Here is a 22,278-nt window from a genome sequence, read left to right on the forward strand (position 1 = left end):
CCCGGAGGCTGGCGCTTGGCGAGGCCACCTGTGAGAGCGTACAGCTTCACAACCTTTGGGTTCAGAGGAAAGTGGAGGCCTCTGTAGCGTGACCTGAGGCCACCGGGGTCAGAGAGACCTCACTGTAGCGTGACCTGAGGCCACCGGGGTCAGAGAGACCTCACTGTAGGCCAGCCGGGGGCCTGATACTCCACCATGAATGTGCAAATGTGTGTGCGCACGCGTACATGTCTCTGCAAAGGCGAGTATGTGTGTGTGTGTGCACGCGCGCGCTTAGGCACCCCGGTCTCCGGCACAGTGCTCTAGATCCTGACACTGCAGGGCACAAACCCTGGGCCCAGCAGCTGCCAGCGGGGGAACCTCAGGATGCACCTCTGAGCTTCAGCCTCTCATCTGCAAGACGAGCTCACAGCATGGAGGCTGTTCCAATGGAAAGCGCCCTGCCTGGAGAGCCAGAGGGGACTGGGGGGAGGAAAGCCCTGCGCTGAGGCCCCAGGAAGTAAGCTGCTCTGCGCGCTCCACTGGCAGAGAGAGAACTGAAGCCCAGCGCTGGGCCCAGGAGAGACCCGGAGGGGCCCTCTACCAGCCCTGGAGGGGCAGACACACCAGCGGGTCCCAGCACTCCCTTCTGCATCTTAGTGTGGCTGCACACCCAGCCCTCAGCCTGTGAGCATCACAAGGTCCAGGTCGACACAAGAGGACAGCTCTTTGTTATCTGGGACTAAAGTTGCAGACAGAGGGTTTTGAGCCACAATGTGGGGCAGGCTCGGCTACAAGGACCCCCAAGAGTGCAGCCTGGGCCCCCAGGGCCACACTGACCCAAGCACCTCCTGCTGTAGGCGTACACAGCCCCTGGGCTGGCCCTGGCACATGCAGGGGGCTTTCCCACCTCTCAGCCTTTGCACATGCTGTTCCCTGGGCCCTGAATGTTGTTCCCTGAGATCCCCGCAGGGCTCACACCTGAAAGGCTTCCCCCACCTGCCTGTCTCTGTGACCTGGGGGGGGGGCGGCACTCTCGCCCACAGAACTGGACTCAGTCTGAAGCACCGGACACGGACACCATCTGCTCAGTGTTTGTCCATCTAGTAACTTGGCTGGCTTCCCTCTGCTACCAGGCCAGCTCCCCGGGGACAGCGTATTTTGCTCAGCACAAGCGTACAAGCTGAATGACCGTGAGGTCAGCTGCTATCCTGGGATGTCACCCCACCCAGCAAGACAGGTGCCACGCAGCGGCGCACAGGGACCAGAGGGGCTAGGCCACTGCTTCATCTGCAGTCAGGGCCACACCTAGCAGTGCTGCCCACTGGTCCCAACTGGCCCTGCAGCCACGCCCCGGGCACTTACGTGGGTGATGGAGCCGCGGTAGGTGATGGGGCTCTCAGCAGGCACTCGGGTGCTGGGGACGCCCTTGCTGATGCTTCCTCCGGGGACTGAGCCCAGGGACGTCCCTGGAAGACAGGAGACGTGGGGCTGAGGGGTTGGTGGCCCAGCACTAGGCCTGAGAGCCACCCTGCCTGTGCTCCCAGTGACCTGCAAGTCTCCCTCAGAGTCTCACTGCAGGGGGGCCCCGGTCCTCACTGGCAGGGCAGATGACTCTGAAGAGGGGCTTCTGGGCCCTCAGGGAGGGAGCTGATGCTTTCGGAAGGTTCTGGATAAAGGGTCCCATTCCTGCCTCCACCCACGAAGGACTAGAGGGGCAGCTGCTGGGGACAGGCAACAGCTCCAGGCCTTACCTCTCAGCACGGATGTCTCCTGAGCCGTGGGCACCCCCAGGCTCTCTGGGGGCCCAGCCTGGCCCCGTGGGGACAGCTGCTCCTGCTTCACTCCGCTGAAGGGAGCTGGGGACGGGCAAAACCATGAGCCACATGCCCCGGGGACAGAGTCACCCCAGCCCGTCCAGGCCCTGGGTCAGCACTGCAAGGGCTCTGGAGTGCCAACTCCAGGTTCAGGCCGGAGTCCCACAGGCCACACTGCCCTCCCTTCTCCCCGAAGCACAGACAGCTGAGGTCATCCAGGTGTCCTTCTAACGGGGACAGCTGGGACCAAGCCTCGGTTATCTGGGTGAGGAGGCCCCCATCCTTACCCAGCTTCTTGGGGTCCATGGCAAGGGGCAGCCCCATGGTGATGGGGCCCATGGGAACCTTAGCGTGCTCGGAGTACGGGACATGCAGCTGCACCGACAGGCCCTGTGGAGATGGCGAGCATGGGGTCACAGGGGCCCCCACAACAATCCCTCCACCACATGTCCCAGCCCAGCCAGAGCTCCCAGACACCCCCTTTTACGAGGGCTCAGTGCACGGGACCTTGGGATCAAAAGAAGCCTGATAGGCTCGGGACTCAACTCAGCCCTAATGCCCCACTGAGCAACTGTGGACCAGTGGCTGCCTCTCCTGGGCCTCAGTCCCCTCCCCTGTGAAGTGGCCAAGGGGCCACGCCGATGCCTTGCCCCCCAACCCCCATACCCTGGGGTACACAGGGGGCGGGTCAGGGAGGCAAGGGGCCGACAGCCACAGGCCGAGACTCGGCACATGCTGGTTGCTGTGTGCCTAAGGCATTCGAGCTTCCATTTCACTGCGGGAACACTGACGCAGAGAGGCTGAGTCACTTCTCCAAAGCCACACGGTCTGGCTACAGACCACATACACTGGAATGCCCCGTGGGGTGACCCCCTAAGGTCCTGAGCGTCAGGGGCAGGCTCCATCCAGGTCGGAGCCCAGCACAGCTGTGAACAGAGGTGACCTTGGTCCCCCTGCCCAGACGTCACTGGTCACTAGGCCCTCACGTTACAGAGGGCAAGACCAAACCCAATAGAGGAAGGAGCTGATCTCTGGGTACCAGGCCACACTGCTGCCCATGGGAGGATGCCCCTCCCACCCCCTGCACCCCACCTCCGGGAGATGGCACCCACCTGCCTCTCGAGGACACTGGGGTGCTTGGTGGAGGAGATGAGGGGCGGAGGGTTGGAGATGGTGGGAGGGCGTGGCAGGACGGGCCGGGTGCTGTCGTGGAGGCCCAGGGACAGCGGGTGACCTGCGGGACACAGGGCTGTCCATCACAGGGCCCTCAGAGTAGTCATGCCCCTACTGGACAGATGTCCCTCCCCCAGGGCCACTCCCCACCTCTGCCCTGTCCTGCCCAGGTGGGTGTCCACCCACACATGCCCTGTGCTGTCCTCATGAGCTGTCTGTGAACTTGATTCAGACTCCCCCCACCCCAGGAAAGATGAGAGGCCACCCAGACCCCTGAGATGGTCTCTCCATTTCCACTTCACCTGCCAACAGTCCACTCCCCTCCCAGGAAACGGAGGGATCTCTGTAAAAAGTCCACTGGTTCACATTCTCCCTGTACTATGAGCTTTCTGTGGCTCTCGCTGCCTCCAGGATCAAGTCTTAACCTCCAACATGGCTTTCAGGGTCACCTGACCTAGTGCTGGTGGTCACCCTTAGCTCCCTGGGTGCCAAGCTTCCACTGGGACCGTTGGATTCAAGCTTCACCCTGCTCTTTCCTGCCCCTGGACCTTTGCACATGCTGTTCCTGCTGCCTGGCATGCCTTTCCTTGTTGTTGTTCTCCTGGCTCATTTGGCCCACTCCCCCTTCATGGTCAGCTCTGCTCAGCACGGCCTGACCTCATCAGCTGCTGGGGGTCCCAGCAGGACTGGAGAACCCAGAAAGGGCCCCAAACCCAGCCTGTCTGTGTCCTTAAACCAAAGCAGCAGCCCCTTCCCGCCCTAGGCTTTCCTCCCCAGAGGCCTGTCCTCCAGCTCTGAGTCACCGGTAGAGAGCGGAGCCACCCCTCACCAGTGAAGCAGCCCTACGCTCCCTGTCACCAGCCATGTCAACCCCGATCCTGCAGATCCCTCAAAGCTCAGCAGGTCCCACTGGTGCCTTCACTGATCGGGCTGGTTCCGTCCAGCCCAGATCCTTCTGCTCAGAGTGAGAGCCGTGCAGACGGGTAGTGCCTGCTGACCGCGCTGCTGACCACACGGCGGCCGAGGGACCTGAGCTCGCGGGAGCTACTTACCAGGCGGGGCGTAGGAGAAGGCTGAGGGGTCAGGGGCGTGCGGGGAGGCCTTGATCACCTCACGAGGGGGCATGGGGAAGGGCAGGCCGGACGTCCAGCATGGAGGCTCTGTGGGCAGCTTCTGGCCCTCAGCTGTGAAGGCCGGAAAGAACACGGGCTTCTCTGCCAAGGAGACAAGAGGGGACGGTCAGCTGTGCTCAGCCAGCCCTCGGAGCCCCAGAGCCACAGCTGCCCCCACTCAGACATGTCCCTCTCTGAGCCCAGAGCACAACTCCAGGAAGGGACAGGCTCTCGGCCACACGTGTGGAAGGGGCAGTCTATGAGGAAAACCCTCCAGGTCTGAGGGCCAGGCACTGCCCTGAGCCCTGTGACATTCTGCTCAGCACAGGAGTGTGTACGGGGGCTGGGCTTGGGGATCCCAGCGAGCTTCTGAGGTCCAATGCCAAGAACCACAGGCCCTGACCCAGCGCCAGGGAAGCAGTGGGGGGCAGGGACGCACCTGCAGACCAGGGGCGACTAATGGCAGCCCGGGAGCCCGCGCCTGACTGCACACCCTCTAGCTCCAGAGCCTGCTCATGTCCGCCCCGTACTTGTCACCCTGGGCACAGCCGCGCGGTTGCAACACAAGCTGTCTGGCCCGCAAAGCCTAAAATATTTACTATCTGGCTGGTTCCAGAAAGTGAGCGCTGGCTGACCTTGTGGAAGGTGGTCAGACAGCTTCGTGGATGTGCACGTGTGCAGGGCCACGGGGAGGGGTGGGTGGCTGAGAGTCCAGACAGCAGCACCAGGACACCCTGCCCACCAGTCGCAGCGCTGTGTCACCGGCGCAAGCTCATAAGGAAGCGACTGTCCCCAAGCTTGTACAGGAGGAGGGGAGCACAGTCATAACTGTGAAGGGCTTATCTAAGGTCACCGGCAAGTATCTGGCTGAGCCACGATTTGACCCTTACACCTCCCAGGCCGTGCAGCGGCGAGAGACGTGACCTCTGCGGGCGGTGCTGTCCTGGGGCCTCCGCCGGCAGCACACCTCTAAGGGCTCTACGTGGACTGACCTGTGCATACTCGCCATACCCTGCGAGGAACTGACGATGGTTCTCCCCCGTGTACAGAAGGGAAACTGAGGCTCAGGGAGGGGAAGTCACCGGGTCTAAAGCCCACAGCCAGCAACGGCAGAGATAGCTTAGCATCCAGGCCGACAGCTGCAGGCAGCGACTTGAACCTTTGCTACACACCCAGCCCACAGGAAGAGCGCCAAAAACTGGGCCCAGGTTCTCCGGCCTGGGGAGAGCACACAGACATAGCCCAAGGCCCAGGGGTTGTGGGGCAGGGCTGTCTTCATGGCTGAAATCTGTCCTGAGCACGGAAACGCTCCCTTGAGACCTGGTGCCAGGCTTGAGGCCCCATCCAGGGAAAACAAGGGGCTGAGAAATGGGCGAGGGGACACGATGTGGGAACGTCAAGCCTGGGAAAGGAATGGCAGGCAGGGCTCATCTTTCAGGTTTATCAATCAGGAGAGTGTGGCATCGATTGGTGATGCCTGCTGCGGGCACCACTGGGGGGATAGAGGCTCGTGTGCTACTGCGTATCCTCTGCGCCTCTCCCAGGAGAGACCGGGTTCCCCGAACGTGCCCTGGGAAGCAGGTGGTCCACCAGAGGGGGGCTCAGATGCAGGATTTGGAGATTCTCCCTCTCAGTCAGCCCCTAGGGGAAGCACCCCCACAGAGCACTGGGAAATCCCACAAACACGCTGGACCTTGGTCCTGTTTTCCAACCCTGTGTGCGTCTTGGCTGCTTTGTGTAGGTTGGGGGTGGGGGCCTCCAATGCTGGAAGGGAAACTTGGGGCCGGGCCAGGCTGGGCTGGGCTGGCGGCCGAGAGCCTGGGGAAACAACCTGTCCCGCCAGCTTGGCCCTGGGGAGCCCGGGGGATGACCTGGTTGAGCTGCCACCCTTGGGAGCCAGGCGACCAGAGAAGCAGTGCTGGGCATCAAAGTCACGCCGTGTGCCCAACAACGCCGTGAGCAACCCAGACCCTGAGAAAAAGGTAGGGGTGCCTGGTGCCGGGGCCTTGGTCTAGGGCAGGGAGCTCCTCCAGGAAATGGTGGCTGCCGCGCAAACGGGCTGAAAGCCAGACTTAGACATACGCCACGCACGGGTGGCAGCTTCCACTGTCCCAGGACAGGAAGTGTGACCTGCCCCCGCGGCCCCAGTGCAGCCTGGCCCAGCCCTGCTCACATCTGGCACCGGCCTGCGCCATCTGGGCCCCTGACGTCACTGTGCAAACTACCTGCCCGGGGCTGCTGTCCCCCCAATTTGGAATGTCCTTTCAGAGCCAGACCCCGTGTCTCAGACTGTACCCTCACTCAGAGAACCCTGCCCCCATCATGGGGTGTCCCGATCCCAACATGGGTGCCAGGGCCAGGCCCCAAAAGAAGACAGGTATTCTGCACTTGTCAACTGTACCTGGCTTCACCAGCAGGTCCCCCGGCTTTCCCTCTGAAACTAACTTGTGATGGCACCCCTCCCCCACCTCCACTGTCACCCGTGTGGTCCCTGCTGCCACCATCCCTGGCTGGGTACAACATGATGGCCTCCTCAAACTGCCTAGACTCCTTATAGCCCTTTCTCTGCAACAACAACCAGAGGGAGAGAGGGAGAGAGAGAGAGAGAGAGAGAATCTTTCCAAAATATAAAGCAGATACCCCCACCCCAACACACAGACACTCACAAGCTTAAGATTCTGCCAGCAAAGGTCCCCACCACACCTGAGGCAAAATCACTGCAGGACTGAGCCTGGCAGGACTGACACAACCTGGTCCCCTTTTCCCTCCCCAGCCACACAACCTCCTGGCAGCAACTCAAACATTGCAAGCTTGCTTCCACCCCAGGACCTTTGCTTATGCTATTTCTTATACCTGAAAGGCCCTTGCCTCCACGTCTTCCCATGACTGGCTCCCCCTTTCTGCAGAGACCTCCCTCTCAGTCCCCGGGGCCTTCATCACTCACCCCGTTTTGTTACTTTCATCGTGTGAACTACTCTAAGGTCATTCTGCTTTCCCTATGTAGGACCTGGAATAATGTCCTCCTCACTCACAAAAATAGCAGCTCCCCCGAGTGGGGACTTTATTCTGCTCACTGCAGAAGCCCCGTTGCCCAGCACGCAGCCTGGCAATCGTAGGCGTTCACCAAATGCTCTGGCCCAGTGGCCATAACACGACCCGTGGGCCAGCCAGGATGCACGCATGCCAGCCCGTGTGGGCAGTACCCAGGGCTTCCTGCGGCAGGTGAAGCTGCCAGGGGTGGGTGGTGATTAGCACAGGAATGCCTGGCAAGCCTGTGTGCCTGTGGGCAGCGTGGAGACGTCCCCCTCCAGGGGTGGTCCTGTTCTTTGTCCTCAGGTAGGCACAGCAGCACCGCCCTCGAGGATGCCCGAGGCTGAGGGCCAGCCTGGCTTTGTAGAGAAGGGGGAATGCTGGGCCCGAGGCAGGTGGGGGCAGGTGGCACTGGCTGCCTGAGCCCGTCCCTGGGCTGTGCTGGCCGGGGAGGGCCCTCTGGGGTCCTGCTGCGCTCAGACCCCTAGAGCTGCCAGCAGGAGCTGGGGCTGGACCGGCATGGGGGAGCCCCCATCATCTCTCACCCATTCGGCTGCTCTGGGAGGAGCACTGTGGGAACACAGGCTTGGAATCTCCTAGGCCCAAGCGCAGAGCGGGGCAAGAACTACAGATCCAGAGAAGAAACAGGCCCTGCCTGTCCGCCGACCTCGAACTTTATGGGGTGAGAATAAAGCACGGTCCGGCCAGTTGCCGGAACAGAGTTGCTTGGGGAATCACCCCACCCCCACAGCCATCTCCCCAGCGAACCCAGTGACCTCGGCCTGGAATAAGGTCAGAATGAGAGCCTGGACGGGGCAGGGCTTCCTGCCCAGGCCGCTCGCTGCCAGCTGGGCGCCAAGCAGCGTCCGCGGTTCTAGAAGATCCTGCGAGAACTGAGTCACACAGAATCGGAGGCTGAGACACATGCATGCTTTATGCACACAACAAGGCTTGTAAAATGTTGAAAAGTTGCCCATGTTGAGAAACTAGATGCTATGTTAAAAAAAAAGAGGCCGATTTCTCGTTTCTGGAAGAAAAACCTCAGGCCCCAAATGCCACATGGTGGCTCTTGGCTGAGGCCCACATGTGCCCACTCGAGAAAGAACAGGAGGTCTCTAATTGCCGCAGTCCCCACCATTCCCTACTGTCTCACTTCCACCATTTCACTCATTCATTGGGTCTGCTCCAGCACTCCACCTTGAAGTGTGCAAAGCTGCTCAGACACGCAAATGCCCCTTTTATCCTGCCCGTCGGCTCCTCACGGCCCCTACTCTCCCTTAGCCACCGGGCACACTTACCCTCCTTCTCGGCAGGAGGCACAGGGCTCCTGCTTTTGCCTCGAGGGCTGTTGCTGGGCTGCTGGCAGGTGTTGCTCTCTGGTTGCAGGTGCTGCGGGGGTGGCGGGGCGGGGGCCGCAGGCTTAGGGGGAGCTGTGTCCTCTCGGGGCGGCTCGTGGACTTTGGTGACCTGCTGGAGAAGCGGAGAGAGGTGAGTCTCTTTGCAGGCTGTCTACGGGCCACAGAGGGCAGGGAGACATCTCCTGGGTCCCCTGCGTATGACCAGCCTGGAACTGAGACCAGAAGAGGCAGCAACATGCCCAAGGGCGGGGCAGGCTGAGGGTCGGGGGTCTCCGCAAAACCAAGTGTGTCCGCACATCCCAGCAGCCTGGGTGTGGTCACCCTCCCCACCCAGCCAGCCCGACACCAGGTCTCTGGGTCTCACAGACATGAGGATGGACACATGGGACTGTGCCCAGCCTCCGGGAGCAGGCAGCATGGTTGGCACACCCTGTGCCCCTCACTGTAAAAGCCCTGGTCAGCTTGGTCCTCAGCCCAGTGCCCCAGCTGCATCTGAGAGGGCCAGGCCCCCTCCAGAGAGGGGCCACTCGGGTAGAGGCTGCGCCATCATGAGGAAGGAGCTCCTACTGGGCCCAGAGAATGTTCTGGTGGGAAGGGGGGCCTTCCCAAAAGGAACTTATGTTTAGAACTGGTGGGGCCCCTGCCCTTCTCTCTGAGGTGTTATCACAGCCAGGAGTTAGGAAGGGGGGGTTCTGCCTTCCCAGGGCTCAGGGCCTGGCACTGGGAAACCCTTGGCCAGTGAGGCAGGAATGGAGAGTCAAGCCAGCTCTCGGGCCCTCGCGGGGGCTGCGCTGGGCTGGGCTGGGCGGACAGAAGGGAGAAGACTCGCAGGCCCCAGTTCCCTGGCTCCCAGGAGCCCCGCCCTGAGCTGTTCCTGCCTCAGCTCCACGGGGATTTCTCCAGGAAACAGGAGGCGGCTGGGAAGAGCAGCGGGGCTGCAGGTGCCGGCCCCGCCCGCCCGCGCGAGAGAGCGCAGCCCTGGCTGGCGCCCAGCAGAGCCGTCTCCCCGGACAGGAAGTGAAGGTCAGGTGGGCGAGGAGCTGGCACTCACGATGGGGGGAATGGCGGCCGCCCGCTGCTTCAGCTGCTTCAGGTCCAGTGGTTTCTGGGGGGAGGCACTGGCCCTGACGTCGCCGGTTGGGGTGAGGAGGCTGGGACGCGGGGACAGCAGCCTGAGGGGGAGACAAGCGTCAGGCCCACGGCTCACAGCGGGCTTCTCCCGGCTCTGGCCCTTGACCACGGGGGCGGGGAGGGGAATATCCAGGGTCCCCAAGGAGACCAACCAGGTCTCTGGAGGTGGGGAGGGGCATGGAAAGGGGGGTCCCTCCTTTTCTCCCTCCGACCCCAGCCCGAGCAAAGGAAGTTCCAGAGCCCCCAGCACGCGTGGCCCTTTAGGAGCCAGCAAAGCCAAAGATCCAACCGGATGAAGGCTTGGTGAGTTTAGGACCGCCAGGCAGACTGCCCACCGCCCAAATATGAGGGGCCTGGGTGCCAGGGTAGGTTAAGGCCTTGGGCGCGCAGCTGAGGGGCCCGCTTCCCAGAGACAGGAGTTGGGGAGCCCACCAGCTTCACCAGAACGTCCCACTAAACTGGAAAGTCACCCGCACCCACTCATTGAGGAATGGAAGGCAGGTGGGCTGTGGGCTTTGGTGGAGAAGGTAGTTGGTATGTACATTGTGCACCCATCAGCTCTGAGGGTACCTATGGTGCGGTGCGAGCCCACGGCGCCTTGCCACTCAAAGGGAGGTCGCATCCATCTGCTGCTGATGCAGAGCTGTACGCTACACCTGCTCAGGGCAAACGCAGGGTCCCAACAGGTGCCCAGCATGGGTGCACTGCCGCGTGGGGCTTCGGTACCTGGGCACCCCACGGAGCCGGCCCTGAGGGGCGGCTCCCGAGCGGCTCATGGGTGTCGCCTCCTTTAGGAAGTCTTCAAGGATTTCCAGGATGCCCTAGAGCACTGGGCCCAGTGTCCTGCCAGGGTCCCTGTGTGGCTCCCCACCTGCCCACTAGGACTTCCAGGATCCAGCACGGTCCGATTCTCCTGGGCGGCCCATACTTGCCGCGTACACAATGAGCCTGGCACCATGCTGGGGTGCATGGAGGGGGCTCAGAACCCAGGGCCTGCATGCAGGGCCACCAGAGCCAGCTGGACGATGTCCCTAGTAGGGACATCGGCCAAACTAGGTCCAGCTCCCGAAGACCGAGGGTCCTGTCGGCTCAGCCTTATAAGGCTGGGCATTAGGACCGTACTGATCCTACACGCAGAAGGCAGGCCACAGCCCCCAACGTGGAGGTGAGACCCCGGACAATCAGGACATGCTCATGCCAACCAGCGCCCAGAAACCAGGCCCGGACGCCCGACGCAGGGCAGATGGGGTGGAGCGGACACGTGACGCTCGGCCTAGGTTCCCTCTTCGCTGTGGGCAGGACCACCGCCTGTGACAGTCCCATCCCCAGGGCACCAGCCTCTGTCCGCATCTGCCACCTGCAGGGCTGAGCAGACAGACGTGGCTGCCCACAGTGTGCAGGTGGGGCCGGGTGCAAAGGAAGGTCATCTTGTCTTTGCCGTGCTCAGTGCCCTCCACGGCCCCCGCCACCTGCTTCACCTGCCTCCCCAACTCACTTCTCTCTCAACCCCTCCAGATCCTGCTCACCCCTTGAGGCCTCCCCTGCAGCTGCAGGCCCTCCCTACTCCCCTGGCCTCGGGCCCAAGCCCGTCTCCTCCGCCTCCCCTGGGCCAGCACCCTGGCCAGGTCCAAGCCCCCACAACATCACTTCCTCCGGCAACCCCTACCTCACCCACAACTGCCCCCAAACCCAGCCACCCCCACTCTCACCCCTACATTCACTTACCATCACCCACTTAAAATAAACTGAGATGTGAACACACCACAGCCACTTTGGAAAACAGGCTGGCGGTTCCTTAACAGGCAAGTAGGGTTACCATGGGACCTGGCCATGCCACGGCGGGGCGTGCCCCCGAGAAAACCCGACAGTTCACGTCCATGTGGACGCTGGTTCACGCAAGATCGCAGCAGCAGCACCCTGCACACAACTGTCAAACGTGCACACGGCCCAAACGTCCCAAGATGGACGAATGGGGAAGCAGAATGTGATCCATCCGCAGTAGAATACTACTCAGCCAGGAAAAGGAACACAGCACTGGCCCCTGCTACAACGTGAAGACACCCTGAGAACAGGATGCTGAGCAAGAGAAGTCAGACGCAAAGGGCCACACAGTGTCTGACTGCAATAATATGAAATGTCCACAGAGACAGAATGTAGATTCATGGTTGCCAAGGCCAGGGAGTGGGGGCTGAGGAATGACTTCTAACTGGGTATGAGTTCTTTTGGTGCTGGTGGTGGGATGATACATAATGAAATTGTTCTGTAATTAAATAGTGGTGATGGTTGCACAACCATGAACATACTAAGAACTGGTGAACTGTGAACTGTATACTTGAGGCTGAATTATACCGTATGCGAACTATAACCCAGTAAAGCTGTTACGAAAAGAAAAACAAAGATCATCAAAGCTAGCCATCAAATCAACTGGTTTGTTATACTGACTGTACTGTTTCTAAGAACAATAAAGTAACGATGTTGTTATTGTTTGGTTAAGTTTTAGTTAGAACACAGACTTTTGTATCTGTGTAAATATAACTTCCATAGAGATACAAAATAAGTTCCTACTGTATGTATAAATGCAAAAGCAAGTTGTCTGTGTCCTGTCTGGGCTTCCCCATGGCTCCACACCCAGGCTGGGGGCAGATGAGAGCAAGGACTGCCCCTCAAACGCTCTCAGGAGCACGGGGTGGGGGGCGGGCAATGCACTCAGACACCCCCACACCCAGAGTGAGACAGGAGCTCATGAGGACCGAGGCATTGACACAGCACTCCACAGTTTATGAGGGCTCCAGATGCCAGCCTGACCTGCCCCTGCAGAAAGCAGGACCTGAAATCAGGGGTCTGGTGCTGACCCTAGACCAGCCCAGGGTCCTGAGCCACTGAGGGAGTAAGGAGACGCCAGTGTGCCCCACCTCCCTCGTCCCAGCGACCACGGGGGCAGTGCTGCCTCCAGGAGCCCTCCTCGTGGGCACACCCCACCCCCTCCTCCTCTCTCCTTTGTCTTCTTGAAAGACAGTGGCTTTTATTTTCCTCTCCAGAGGCCCAGGCAGGCGGGAAAGGGGCTCTGGGAGCCTGGCACGGTGCACATGACCCAGGAGGGGCAGATAGGGGACACAGGCGGTGGGGCTGGGAGCAGCTAGGGCCTGGACCCGTCGCACCACCGCACAGAGTTCAGGGCTCGGGCTTCCAGTTCAAATCCCACCTTCGGCTGTGTGACTTCTGTGCCTCAGTTTCCCCATCTGCAAAGGGGCGTGAGAACGGGCACTCCCTCCAAGAACGGCTCGGTGGGGGATGGGAGGAAACACACGTGAAGTGAGAGCTACCCCTGCTGCTGAATGGTCAAGTGCTCCTCCTGCTGCTGCAGCCCTACTGCCCACCCTGGAAGGCCAGAGTGGGGCGGGGGGCTGAGGGTCAGGGGCGCCCCCGGCCTGTGCTCGGCACTCCTCTCTGCAGTCCTGCCTCAGCTGCCCCACCATCACTGGGCCGTGGTATTTTTGCTACCAAGTTGGGCTAGGAGGGTAGTGAAGGCTGGTCGGTGAACAGTGTCCACAGACATGGTCATGTTGCTCCCGTGTCCACAGGGTACAACCCCAGCTCCTCACCCTGACCCACAGGGCCCTGTCTACCTCTGATTGCCTCTCCTGCCCTCTCCACCCCACCCCACTCCCTGCCGTGGCCTCCTCACTGTCCACTGAGCATAAGTTCACACAGACCACACTGAGCACGAGCCCACATGGCCACGAACTCCCTCACTGTCCACTGAGCACATGTCCACACAGCCACGGACCCTGTCCACCGAGCACAAGGCCACATGGCCAGAGATCTCTGCTTTCCCCTCCAGACCTCACCCCACGGGCTCTGACCAGCCCTCAGTGTCGTCCCCCCCCCCATTGCTCGGCCCACTCCCCGGACCCCAGCTCTGTTGTCACTCACATACGCATGAACATTCACTGTATCCCTTTGCTGTCACAATCATAGACTAGTCACTGTCACTAGATTGTCAGCTCCCTGGACCCGGGACCTGGTCTGTACTGTTCCCAGCACCCCTCAAGCCTAGACGGGTGCCTGGCACACAGAGGTCCAATTTATCACTTATAGAATAATAATAATTAAAGAAAAAAAAAAAAGAGAAACCAAAGAGAAAACTGCTGGCACGATGTTTCAAAACCCCAGGGGCTCCGTGGAAGAAGCCACGCTCTGGGCCCCTCTCGGAGCAGCCTTTGGGGGTTCCTGAAGCAGTTCCAAAGGAGGACAGCAACTTTTTTATTACTGAGCCTGGCACCAGGCTGGCTGTTTGGGGCTGGGAATGCCATGATGCTCACAATGACCCCTAAGTGGGGACACCCACACCCATCGTCAGATGTGAGAGCCGATACCCAGGGAAAGGACTTTCCGAAGCCCGGCCCTGTCAGAACGTGGCCAGGCACCTCCCCTGGGAAGTGGAACAGGGGAGGGAACAGGGGAGGGCGGCGAGCTCTGGGCTCCGCAATCTCAGCCGCCATCTCTGGTCGTGGGCCAAGAACGCTCCCCGGTGCGGCTGCCTGGCAGGGACCACGAGTGGAGGCCGGATATGGTTTCTTCTTCCAAAGTCACTGGGGCAAAGCCAGGGCCAGGGCCAGCAGCCTCTTGTGTGTGCATCCAGGGGCACCCAATTCACTGGGCCCGGCCGCCAGGACCTGGGGTCGCCCGGGGGGGGGAGGGGACACCTATCCCACCGACCCCTCCGGGAGACCCTGGCGGCCAGGGTGCACCGTGACGCACCTCCCGGCCAGGCCAGTGGCGGGCCGCCAGCAGGAAGAGGTCAGTGGGCTGGCCCAAGTCCAGCCCGCCCAAGGGCGGGGGATGGCCTGGGTCACACAGGGCGTGACATACCAGGTGTCCTGACTCCTCGCCCGGGCCTCTTGCTCCCAGGGGATCAAATGCTGGATACTCAGGCAGGAAGGGTGGACGAAAGCCAGGCACAGCCTGGGAGGCAAGGACACGTCCCTGGGTGGGGCTGTCGGAGGACGAGGCAGAGCCTGAAAGGTGCCCTGTGGGACTCTAGGCCTGGCCTGAGGGGGGTCAGGGCTGATGGGGCTTGGGCCAGCCCTCTCTGCTCCTCAGCCTGGGCCGGCCACATGTACCCAAAACAGACTCCAGGGAACCATTAAGTGGCGTGGCAGCACCAAGAGCTAATCCCTCGCCCTCTCAGAGCCGCCTGCCCTGACCTGGCGAGGGCCCTGCCCTCCCCTGCGCGCTGAGCCGTGTGAGCACTGTTTTCCGAACTGCGCCATCCGGGCAAGAAGCTCGGGAACACGGCCCCCTCCAGAACTGGCCAGGTCCGGCCTTGGCATATCAAAGGGCCACCCAGCAGGCCACCTGTGTTTCTTCCACCAATGGGGAAGAGATTCCTGCCAGCGGCGGCCACCAAGGACGCCGGGGACCCAGGAAGCAGAAGCCGGTATGGCTCGCCTACTTGTGGAACGTAATGTTAGGAGACCCAGAGAGCGCTGACCCCATCTGATTTTCCTATGGAATATTCTAGAACTTGCCATTTTAACGTGCCCCCGAGGTGAATCACGGGGCAGAGGAAACGGCTCCGAGCAGACGCTCTCAGATTGGAAAGTCAGATTTTCCCTCCTCGCGCTCTGCCCAGAACTTTTCCGACAGATGAGAGGAGAGAAAGCAAACCACTCTGTTTTGAGTCAAAATAAAACCGCCCGCCCGTCTCACCAGAAAACAATTCCTCACGCAGCCCAGAGGTGAGTGGCGTGGGTGTCACGCCACTGCCCTAGGTGGCCCGCCGTTGGCCCCCACCTAGGCGATGAGCTTTGTTTCTGGCCGGGGCCCCAGGGTCCCCAGCGTCTGAGCTGAATAGGGGCTAACATGCAGCATTCCCAGGGTTTGGGGATGGTGGGGCACAGACACTCGTACGGGGAGCAAAGCAGAGGTAAGAAAGGGAGGGAGGAACACGTCCCCTGGACAAAGCTCAGCTGCCACCTCCTTGCGGAGGTCCCCTCACTGCCCTTCCTTCCCCTCACAGAACTCCTGGGTCTGGACTCCATTCAGTGTCAGCCTCCCCAACTCGACGGCGCTCCCCAGAATCAGCCCGAGCTGCCCTGGTATACAGCTGGTGCTCAGCAAGGGTTTGCAGAATGAAAAAAATCAAAGCCCCGGCCCAGGCGGTCCCCTCACCTGTTCTTGTCACCCCCCTCAGGCTCGTCCACCTCGTCGGCACTGCAGGTGGCACTAGAGTCACTGTCCTGGGGGGCGCCTGAGCCCTTGGCCGAGGGGGCTTTGCCGCCAAGGCCTCCACCAGCCTCCTTCTTCTCCACCTTGAGCGTGCCCTCGGGTGCGGGCTCAGCGCTGGCCTCAGCAGCCCCCTCGGCTAGGTCGGGCCCCTCCTCCAAGGCCTCCTCCTTGCACTCGGTCTTGATGGGCTCGGCGGGTGGCACCTCCTCCGGCTCATCCTTCTTGCCCATGTCCACAGCCAGTTCCTGGGCCACATCAGGCTTCTGCTCCTCCCCTTCCTCCACCGCTGGGGTGGCGGCCACAGCCTCTTCGTCCTTCTCCTCCTTAGGGACCACAGGAGGGGGTGCCGCGGGTGCTGGGGGTGCCGCCGGGGGCGTGGGCGAGCCAGTGGCTTCGGGAGCAGGGGCTGGCTCGGTGGGGGCTGGGGCATCCTCTGGCGGTGGGGTGGGCGGCTCCGGGGGCGGCACATCAGTGCCCAGGGCGGGCGGGGGCTTGGGCCCGTTCTGCCCTGGGTCCTTGGCGGCCTCAGTGCGGGGTGAGGGGATGCTCTCGGTATCGGAGCTGTTGTTGACGGCAGCTGGAGGGGGAAGAGCGAAGAAGGGACAGACAGTGAGGGGGACACGAGGGGGGAGGTGGACGCAGCCTCCCCCGCTCCCCATGGCGCATCCTGACTCCAGGCAGGAGCTCAGGGTACACAGCAGCCCCATCATCTGACACCAAGCAACCCAGAGGCACCCACGGGCCACCTGGGTCATCTGGACCCACTGTCTCCCAGGTCATCACTATCATCATGGTAACATGACAGTTGTAAAGTGGGAGTGGGGAACTCGGGCAAACCCAGAGGAAACGGCCACACCTGCTGCACCCCAGCCGTCTCCCATGGGGCCTGGGGCACAGCAGGTGCACAGTGAGTAATGACTACGTGTGTAAACACACAAAGGGCAAGGGGACCTCGGCTCCAGGCCCAGCTTTTTTGCCTTAAAAGCCCACTCCTGTCTCTTCTCTGGGTCTCAACCCACCCATCCCCCAATTCTGTAAAGTGGGATTATTTAAAAACCCCACACTGGCCATTGGGAAATAAACCAGGTAAGAGTCATGGATGGCAACACTAATGAAAATGAACAACACAGGTGAGCAGAGTGCACTGGTCTGCAGGGCTGAGGCAAGGAACAGCAAGGGAACAGCACTGCACGGGCAGGGTGCACAGAGGCGGCAGCTGCATGAACAGTGGTGCTCGCAGGCAGAAGCATGCTCACAGGAGTGGGCCCCTTGCAGAAGACAGGGGACCTCAGGATGCACCTCCCCCCAGGCCAGACGGCCACCTTCATACCTGGGCCACTGCTTTCCCCTCTGGGCACCTCGTTCCCAGAGGCGGGTAAGGCTGGAAGGAAGTGAGAGAGGGGTTAGAAGCCAGGAGGCGTGAGCAGTGAGGTGGGAGGGAGGAGGCGGTGTGGTTGGGGAGGCAGGGCCAAGGGCCAGCGGGCAGCAGCAAGGACCCACAGCGGCTTGACGGGCCGCTCACCTGCTCTGTCCTGACAATCTCTGTCCTTGAACAGATACACCTGCTCCCTCTAGACTCGGGACACCAGCAGCCCCAGGTGACCTGTGGCAGCCCTGGGCTGATGATGGGGGCCGGAGGGTGAGAAGTGGGTCCTGCCCAGTCCCCCATGGCCTGGGTGGCCACTGGCCTTCTCTGGTTCCGGGTTCCCAGGACCTCCCCCTCAGCAGCTGAACCAGGCCAGCAGGGGCCCTGAATAAAGACTTCCTCAGCCTTTATGGCCCCCTCTGACCCCTGGCCTCTTCCGCTTCTCACCACCTACGAGGTCCAGGGCAGGGCCGACCCCTTCCAGGGATGACCAACCCAGTGACGGCCACACAGCCTCGCACCATGGGTGCAGGAAGCAGGCCAAGCTCTGCACATGTGACTGGTGTTGCCTTAAATCATCTCTAAGACGGGGACAATTATGACTGTAGGTGAGGAGACTGAGGCACAGAGGGGTTAAGTTGCTTGTCCAAGGCCACACTGCATGGGGCAGAAGCGGGCTGACCCCACCAGCCTGTTTTCCTAACCACGGGGTTCCTGCCCCTGCTTGCTGACTCCAGAATGTCACTCCCTGTCATTCACATGATCAGACAAAGGACGTAGGGGGCCAATGCTGAGGCCCCAGGACAAGCGGCTTAATCCCCAGGGTCTCAGTCTGTTCATCTATAAAACGGGCACTTCACCCTTGGGCAGGCTTGTCACAGAAGCCTCAGCTCTGGCCCGGCCCGGCCGCCACGCCGCCCAGGACAGAAGGCGCCTCTTCCATCCTCCACGGGGTGTGTGAACCTGCAGGTGAGCTCACTGACGCTCCGCTCTCTTCCTGGGCAGGTCTGTCTGGTTTCCTTTAACTTTCCCACCGAGCCTGCACCCTGCCCACACACAGCTGCTGAGGTATCTGCAGAGGGGGTGGAGCTTCTGCTCCCTAGCTCTTCCCTGCTCCTGGTACGGACCTAGGAGCCTCCTTCAGACCCTCACCGGGCCGCTGGCCAACTCGGGCGAGGGAGGTAGATCCACCAGACCTGGCAAGGAGGCCACACCAAACCCCAGGCCCTCCCCCACTCCGAGACAACAATGACCACATGGTCCGCTTCTCCCTCTTCAACCAGGAGGTGGGGTTCAGACCAGTGAAGACGCTCGGGCTAATTAACGCCGCGTTTCTTGGCAGGCCTGGCACAGAGAGCTAGGGACTGGAACACAGGGGGGCAAGAAGAAGAGCCCCCAGGCAGGAGCAGGAAGAGGGAAGGTTCCAACCACCGAAAACTTGAGGGCCCAGCCGCGGCAGCTCTGGGCAGAGAGAGAACAGGAGAGGCAGAGGCATTCAGCTAAGCGGGGACTCAGGGGCTCCATGCCACGGGGGGGTGGGTGGGGGCAAAGGCAGACTAGTTAGTGGTCAGGAGCAGGAGGCAGGTAAACCCAGAGCAGTCCTGGATCTACAAACACTTGTCACACGGTGGAGTGTTAATAAGCGGGGACTGACATAGTGTGGTCAAAACCCTCCTCCTGAGCCCTGGGCAGGCCCCCTGGGGCCGAGATGATTAATTCTCAATGCCTCTTGAACGGCCCTCGCCTGCTGGGAGCATTCACATCAGGCAGGTGCAGCAATGCAACTGGGTGGCACCTGGTGGGGGGGGTGCCCAAGCCTCGGTACCCCATACAGACAATAGTCATGTCAGGTGCGAACCAAACCAGGTCACCTGGGATTGCAAGGGGCAGCTGTAACCACACAACATGCAAAATAGTTATCAACCAATAGATCGGTTTTACTTATGTTGGTCAAAAAACTATTCCCAAAACTAGTTTTTTTTTCCTAAAATGGGACAGATGAGATGGCAAGACAACAGGTGTCACTAGGGCCATTGGACCAAATCCACAGGGGTCAGGCAGGTTGAATAGACAAGTACCCAGCAGACACAGAGCAGCCAATTATTGTCACTGTTGTTGCCACCATCATCAGTGTCATCTTCGTCCTCGTCACCATCACTGTCACCATTAAGCTCTCCACTCTGGGGCGGTCAAGGCCCCTTGAGAGGGACCCAGACGTTCCCGGGAGCGGTCAGTCCGCGCCGGTCCGCCCTCACCTTCCGCCTCCTCCACCATTTCCTCCTCATTCCCGCTCGCGCCTGACGCCTCCATCTCCTCGTCCTCGACCACAGGCGCGAAGGCGGCCTCCTCGCTCGCTGCGGCGGGGGCCTTCTTCTTCTTCCTCCGCGCGTTCCTCTCCTTCTCCTGGGGCACAGAGAGAGCAGCAGGTCAGGGCCTGGGCCTGGGCCGTCCGCCTAGGGATTCCCAGTCCCTGAGGCCTCGCCACAGCTGCAAGGGACAGCTGGCCACACGCTGTGTGAGTGGGTACCCTTCCCCCTTTGCTCCCCACGGTGGCGGCCACCAAACATGCCAGCGGTTATTTTTACCAGGGGTTTTCTTCTCCCATTGTGTCCCAGATATATCTGGGGTGCAGCCTCGCCTGTTGACTGCCCTGACATTCTTCCCGAACAGGCGAGGAAGGGCAGCCTCTCTCCCCAATGAGGCTACATGACTGCCCTAGCCAGAGCGGTGACCACACCCCCCAGGGACACCTGCCAGGCGCCATCAGCACATGTGAAGCACACGCATGGAGGAAGCTCTTCCTTGCCCAGTGTCTCTCTCTCTGTCTGCCCCCCACACTGAACCCCCGGGGCATGGGCTAGCTTGGGAAGCTTGTCACTTCACTTGGCTAGGCTTTACAGGGCACCTACTGTGTGCAGCGACTGCACCAGGGCTGAGGACACATAGGAACAAGGAAGACAAGGCCCCTAAAAGCTTTCTAGCTGGGGAAAGCCTCCAACAACACACGCTGAGAAAGAGGCCCCAAGGTGCAGACCTGGTGGCAGAGAGCAGATGGACGGGGCAAGGGAAGGACAATCTAGGAGGGCTTCTCCGAGGAGGTGCCGAGAGGGAGCTGGCCAGGCAAGGCTCTGGACGAGAGCGGTCCCGGCGGAGGAGCCACAGGCGCAAAGACCCGGACATGGCAGGCGCTGGGCGTGTGCAAGGACAGAAAGGAGGCGCTCGCTGCAGAGCCTTTCACTTCCCCCCGCACCGCGCCCTGGTCCCCACGAGCGCGGCTCCTCATGCACAGGGCCAGGAGCCCACCCCCCTGCTTGGGGACACCTGTCAGTCCTCTCTGACTGCTCCCTCTCTGCACTGCATGGGGCTGGGTGCCACAGGAGGGCAGGGAAGACATCTTGGGCATCTCCTCACCCCACCCTGCTGAGACGGGCTCAGAAAGTGTCTGTAACCGACCTATGGGATGACCACAAACTGGCAGCGTCGGGGGCTTGAACAGATAGCAGAGAGTTCGGGTCTGTGTGTGCACGCAGTGTGCATCAGGGGTCCTGAAGGCAACCACGGACTCCCAAGGGAGTGGACTGGACCTGCAGGGGGCACCCACCCCAAGAGGGCCAGTGTGATAGGAGGGGTTGTGGCCTGCTCTCTCTGGGGTCTCCAAGGGAAGGAGACGTGGCCCAGAGCACCCCCACATGTGCTCGCAGCTCTCAGCAAAGCCGCTGATCCTGGGTCGAAGACTGTCCCCCCAGAATTCACGTCCTCCCGAACCTCAGAATCTGACCTTATTTGGAAATCAGCTCTCAGCAGATGTAATTAGTTAAGATGAGGTCAGACTAGATTAGGGAGGGCCCTGAATCCGACGACTGGTGTCCTTATAAGAGGGAGACTTGGACACAGAGACTTGCAGGGGAGCGACGCATCTACAAGCCAAGGAGTTGTCAGGAGTCTGGGACACCAGGGCTGGGGAGATGGGCAGCAGCCCCCCTGGAGTCCTCAGGGGGAGCATGGATCTGCCCACACCTGGGTCTCGGACTTCGAGCTCCAGAATTGTAAGAATTTCTGTTTTCAGTCACCTGGCTGGTGGCATGTTGTCACAAGAAACAAACACACCTCCTCTCCGCCAACACCCCCCAACCCTCGCGGTCAGGCCCCCGGAGAAAGCACCCGACATTGCTGCAGAGCACAGCCCATTCTCGGGGCAAAGCCACTTCACCTCCAGGCACCAGCAGGCCCTGCCCACCCGGGCCCCTCACCATGGCCTGGCTGGGAACAGGCTTCAGGGAGTCCCCAAGGCCCAGCCCCAGCCCCAGGGGGGGTGTTACTTCTTGTCCTGCCTCCTGGCAGAGCAAATGGGGGTCCTTGGGGTGCAGCCACTGAAAACACCAGGAGGAAAAGGGAAACGTCTGTTTGCCCGTTAGTCACGGTTTCCGTCACCAGCACTCTGCCGGAGGGCCGTAGCCCCTCCCTGCCCAACGTCCACTGGCCGTTATGGGAACGCCCAGCCCGGCCACCCACCCTCTCCCAGGGCTGCCCCAGCCCTGCCCCAAACCCCAAACTCCCTCTGCAGGCCCTCGGCCGGAGCCCAAGAAGACACTGGAGTGTTGCATGGCAGTGGCTTCTGTGGGTGCGGACGAGGGTTCCCCTCTTCCCCAATCTATTTTTAGCAGGTGGAGACTCACTCCAGGGCCTGGGGCTGGGTAAGGCAGTGAGTGGGTGGGACTCAGGAAGCCCAGAGTTTTGCAGGGAACGAGGGTTCCTGTGGGCCTGGCTGAGACGCATGGGCCCTGGGAATGACGGGCTCTCTTGGGAGGGTCTCTCCCAGGTCAGTCAGACAAGCAGGTCTGATGTCAACACCCAAATACGCACAACACCAGTTAGGTTTGAAGGGGCTGGGCTGTACTGAGTGTCCCTTGAATCCTTTCAAACCCTTCCACACAGCTCTGCACCTCTGACCCGGGCAGTGTACATAGAACAGGTGGTGGAGGTCAGTGTGAACGAGGACAGTGATGTTTACTAAGCAGCTACTATGTGCCAAGCACTTCCCACCTATCAGCTCACTGGATCTGCACAGCCACGCAGCCAAT

General features: G+C 61.1%; 1 protein-coding gene across 21 annotated transcripts in view; it reads right to left on the reverse strand.

The window, feature by feature from the left end:
• NCOR2 (nuclear receptor corepressor 2) overlaps positions 1-22,278 on the reverse strand; it is a 182,754-nt gene that overhangs the window by 25,544 nt on the left and 134,932 nt on the right. For 16 of the 21 annotated variants that reach the window (XM_066260796.1, XM_066260804.1, XM_066260812.1 and 13 more), the window contains 10 exons: positions 19,453-19,600; positions 17,162-17,212; positions 15,775-16,408; positions 9,521-9,641; positions 8,410-8,581; positions 4,022-4,183; positions 2,909-3,030; positions 2,084-2,186; positions 1,734-1,838; positions 1,345-1,448 (listed from right to left, as the gene is read on the reverse strand). In XM_066260796.1, the coding sequence (XP_066116893.1) occupies positions 1,345-1,448; positions 1,734-1,838; positions 2,084-2,186; positions 2,909-3,030; positions 4,022-4,183; positions 8,410-8,581; positions 9,521-9,641; positions 15,775-16,408; positions 17,162-17,212; positions 19,453-19,600 (1,722 nt within the window). The remainder of the gene's footprint in view (positions 1-1,344; positions 1,449-1,733; positions 1,839-2,083; positions 2,187-2,908; positions 3,031-4,021; positions 4,184-8,409; positions 8,582-9,520; positions 9,642-15,774; positions 16,409-17,161; positions 17,213-19,452; positions 19,601-22,278) is intronic. The other 5 variants (XM_066260815.1, XM_066260814.1, XM_066260813.1 and 2 more) reach the window with 2 other exon arrangements.

The sequence above is a fragment of the Saccopteryx bilineata genome, chromosome 2, assembly GCF_036850765.1.
Source record: "Saccopteryx bilineata isolate mSacBil1 chromosome 2, mSacBil1_pri_phased_curated, whole genome shotgun sequence".
NCBI classification, from domain to species: domain Eukaryota; kingdom Metazoa; phylum Chordata; class Mammalia; order Chiroptera; family Emballonuridae; genus Saccopteryx; species Saccopteryx bilineata.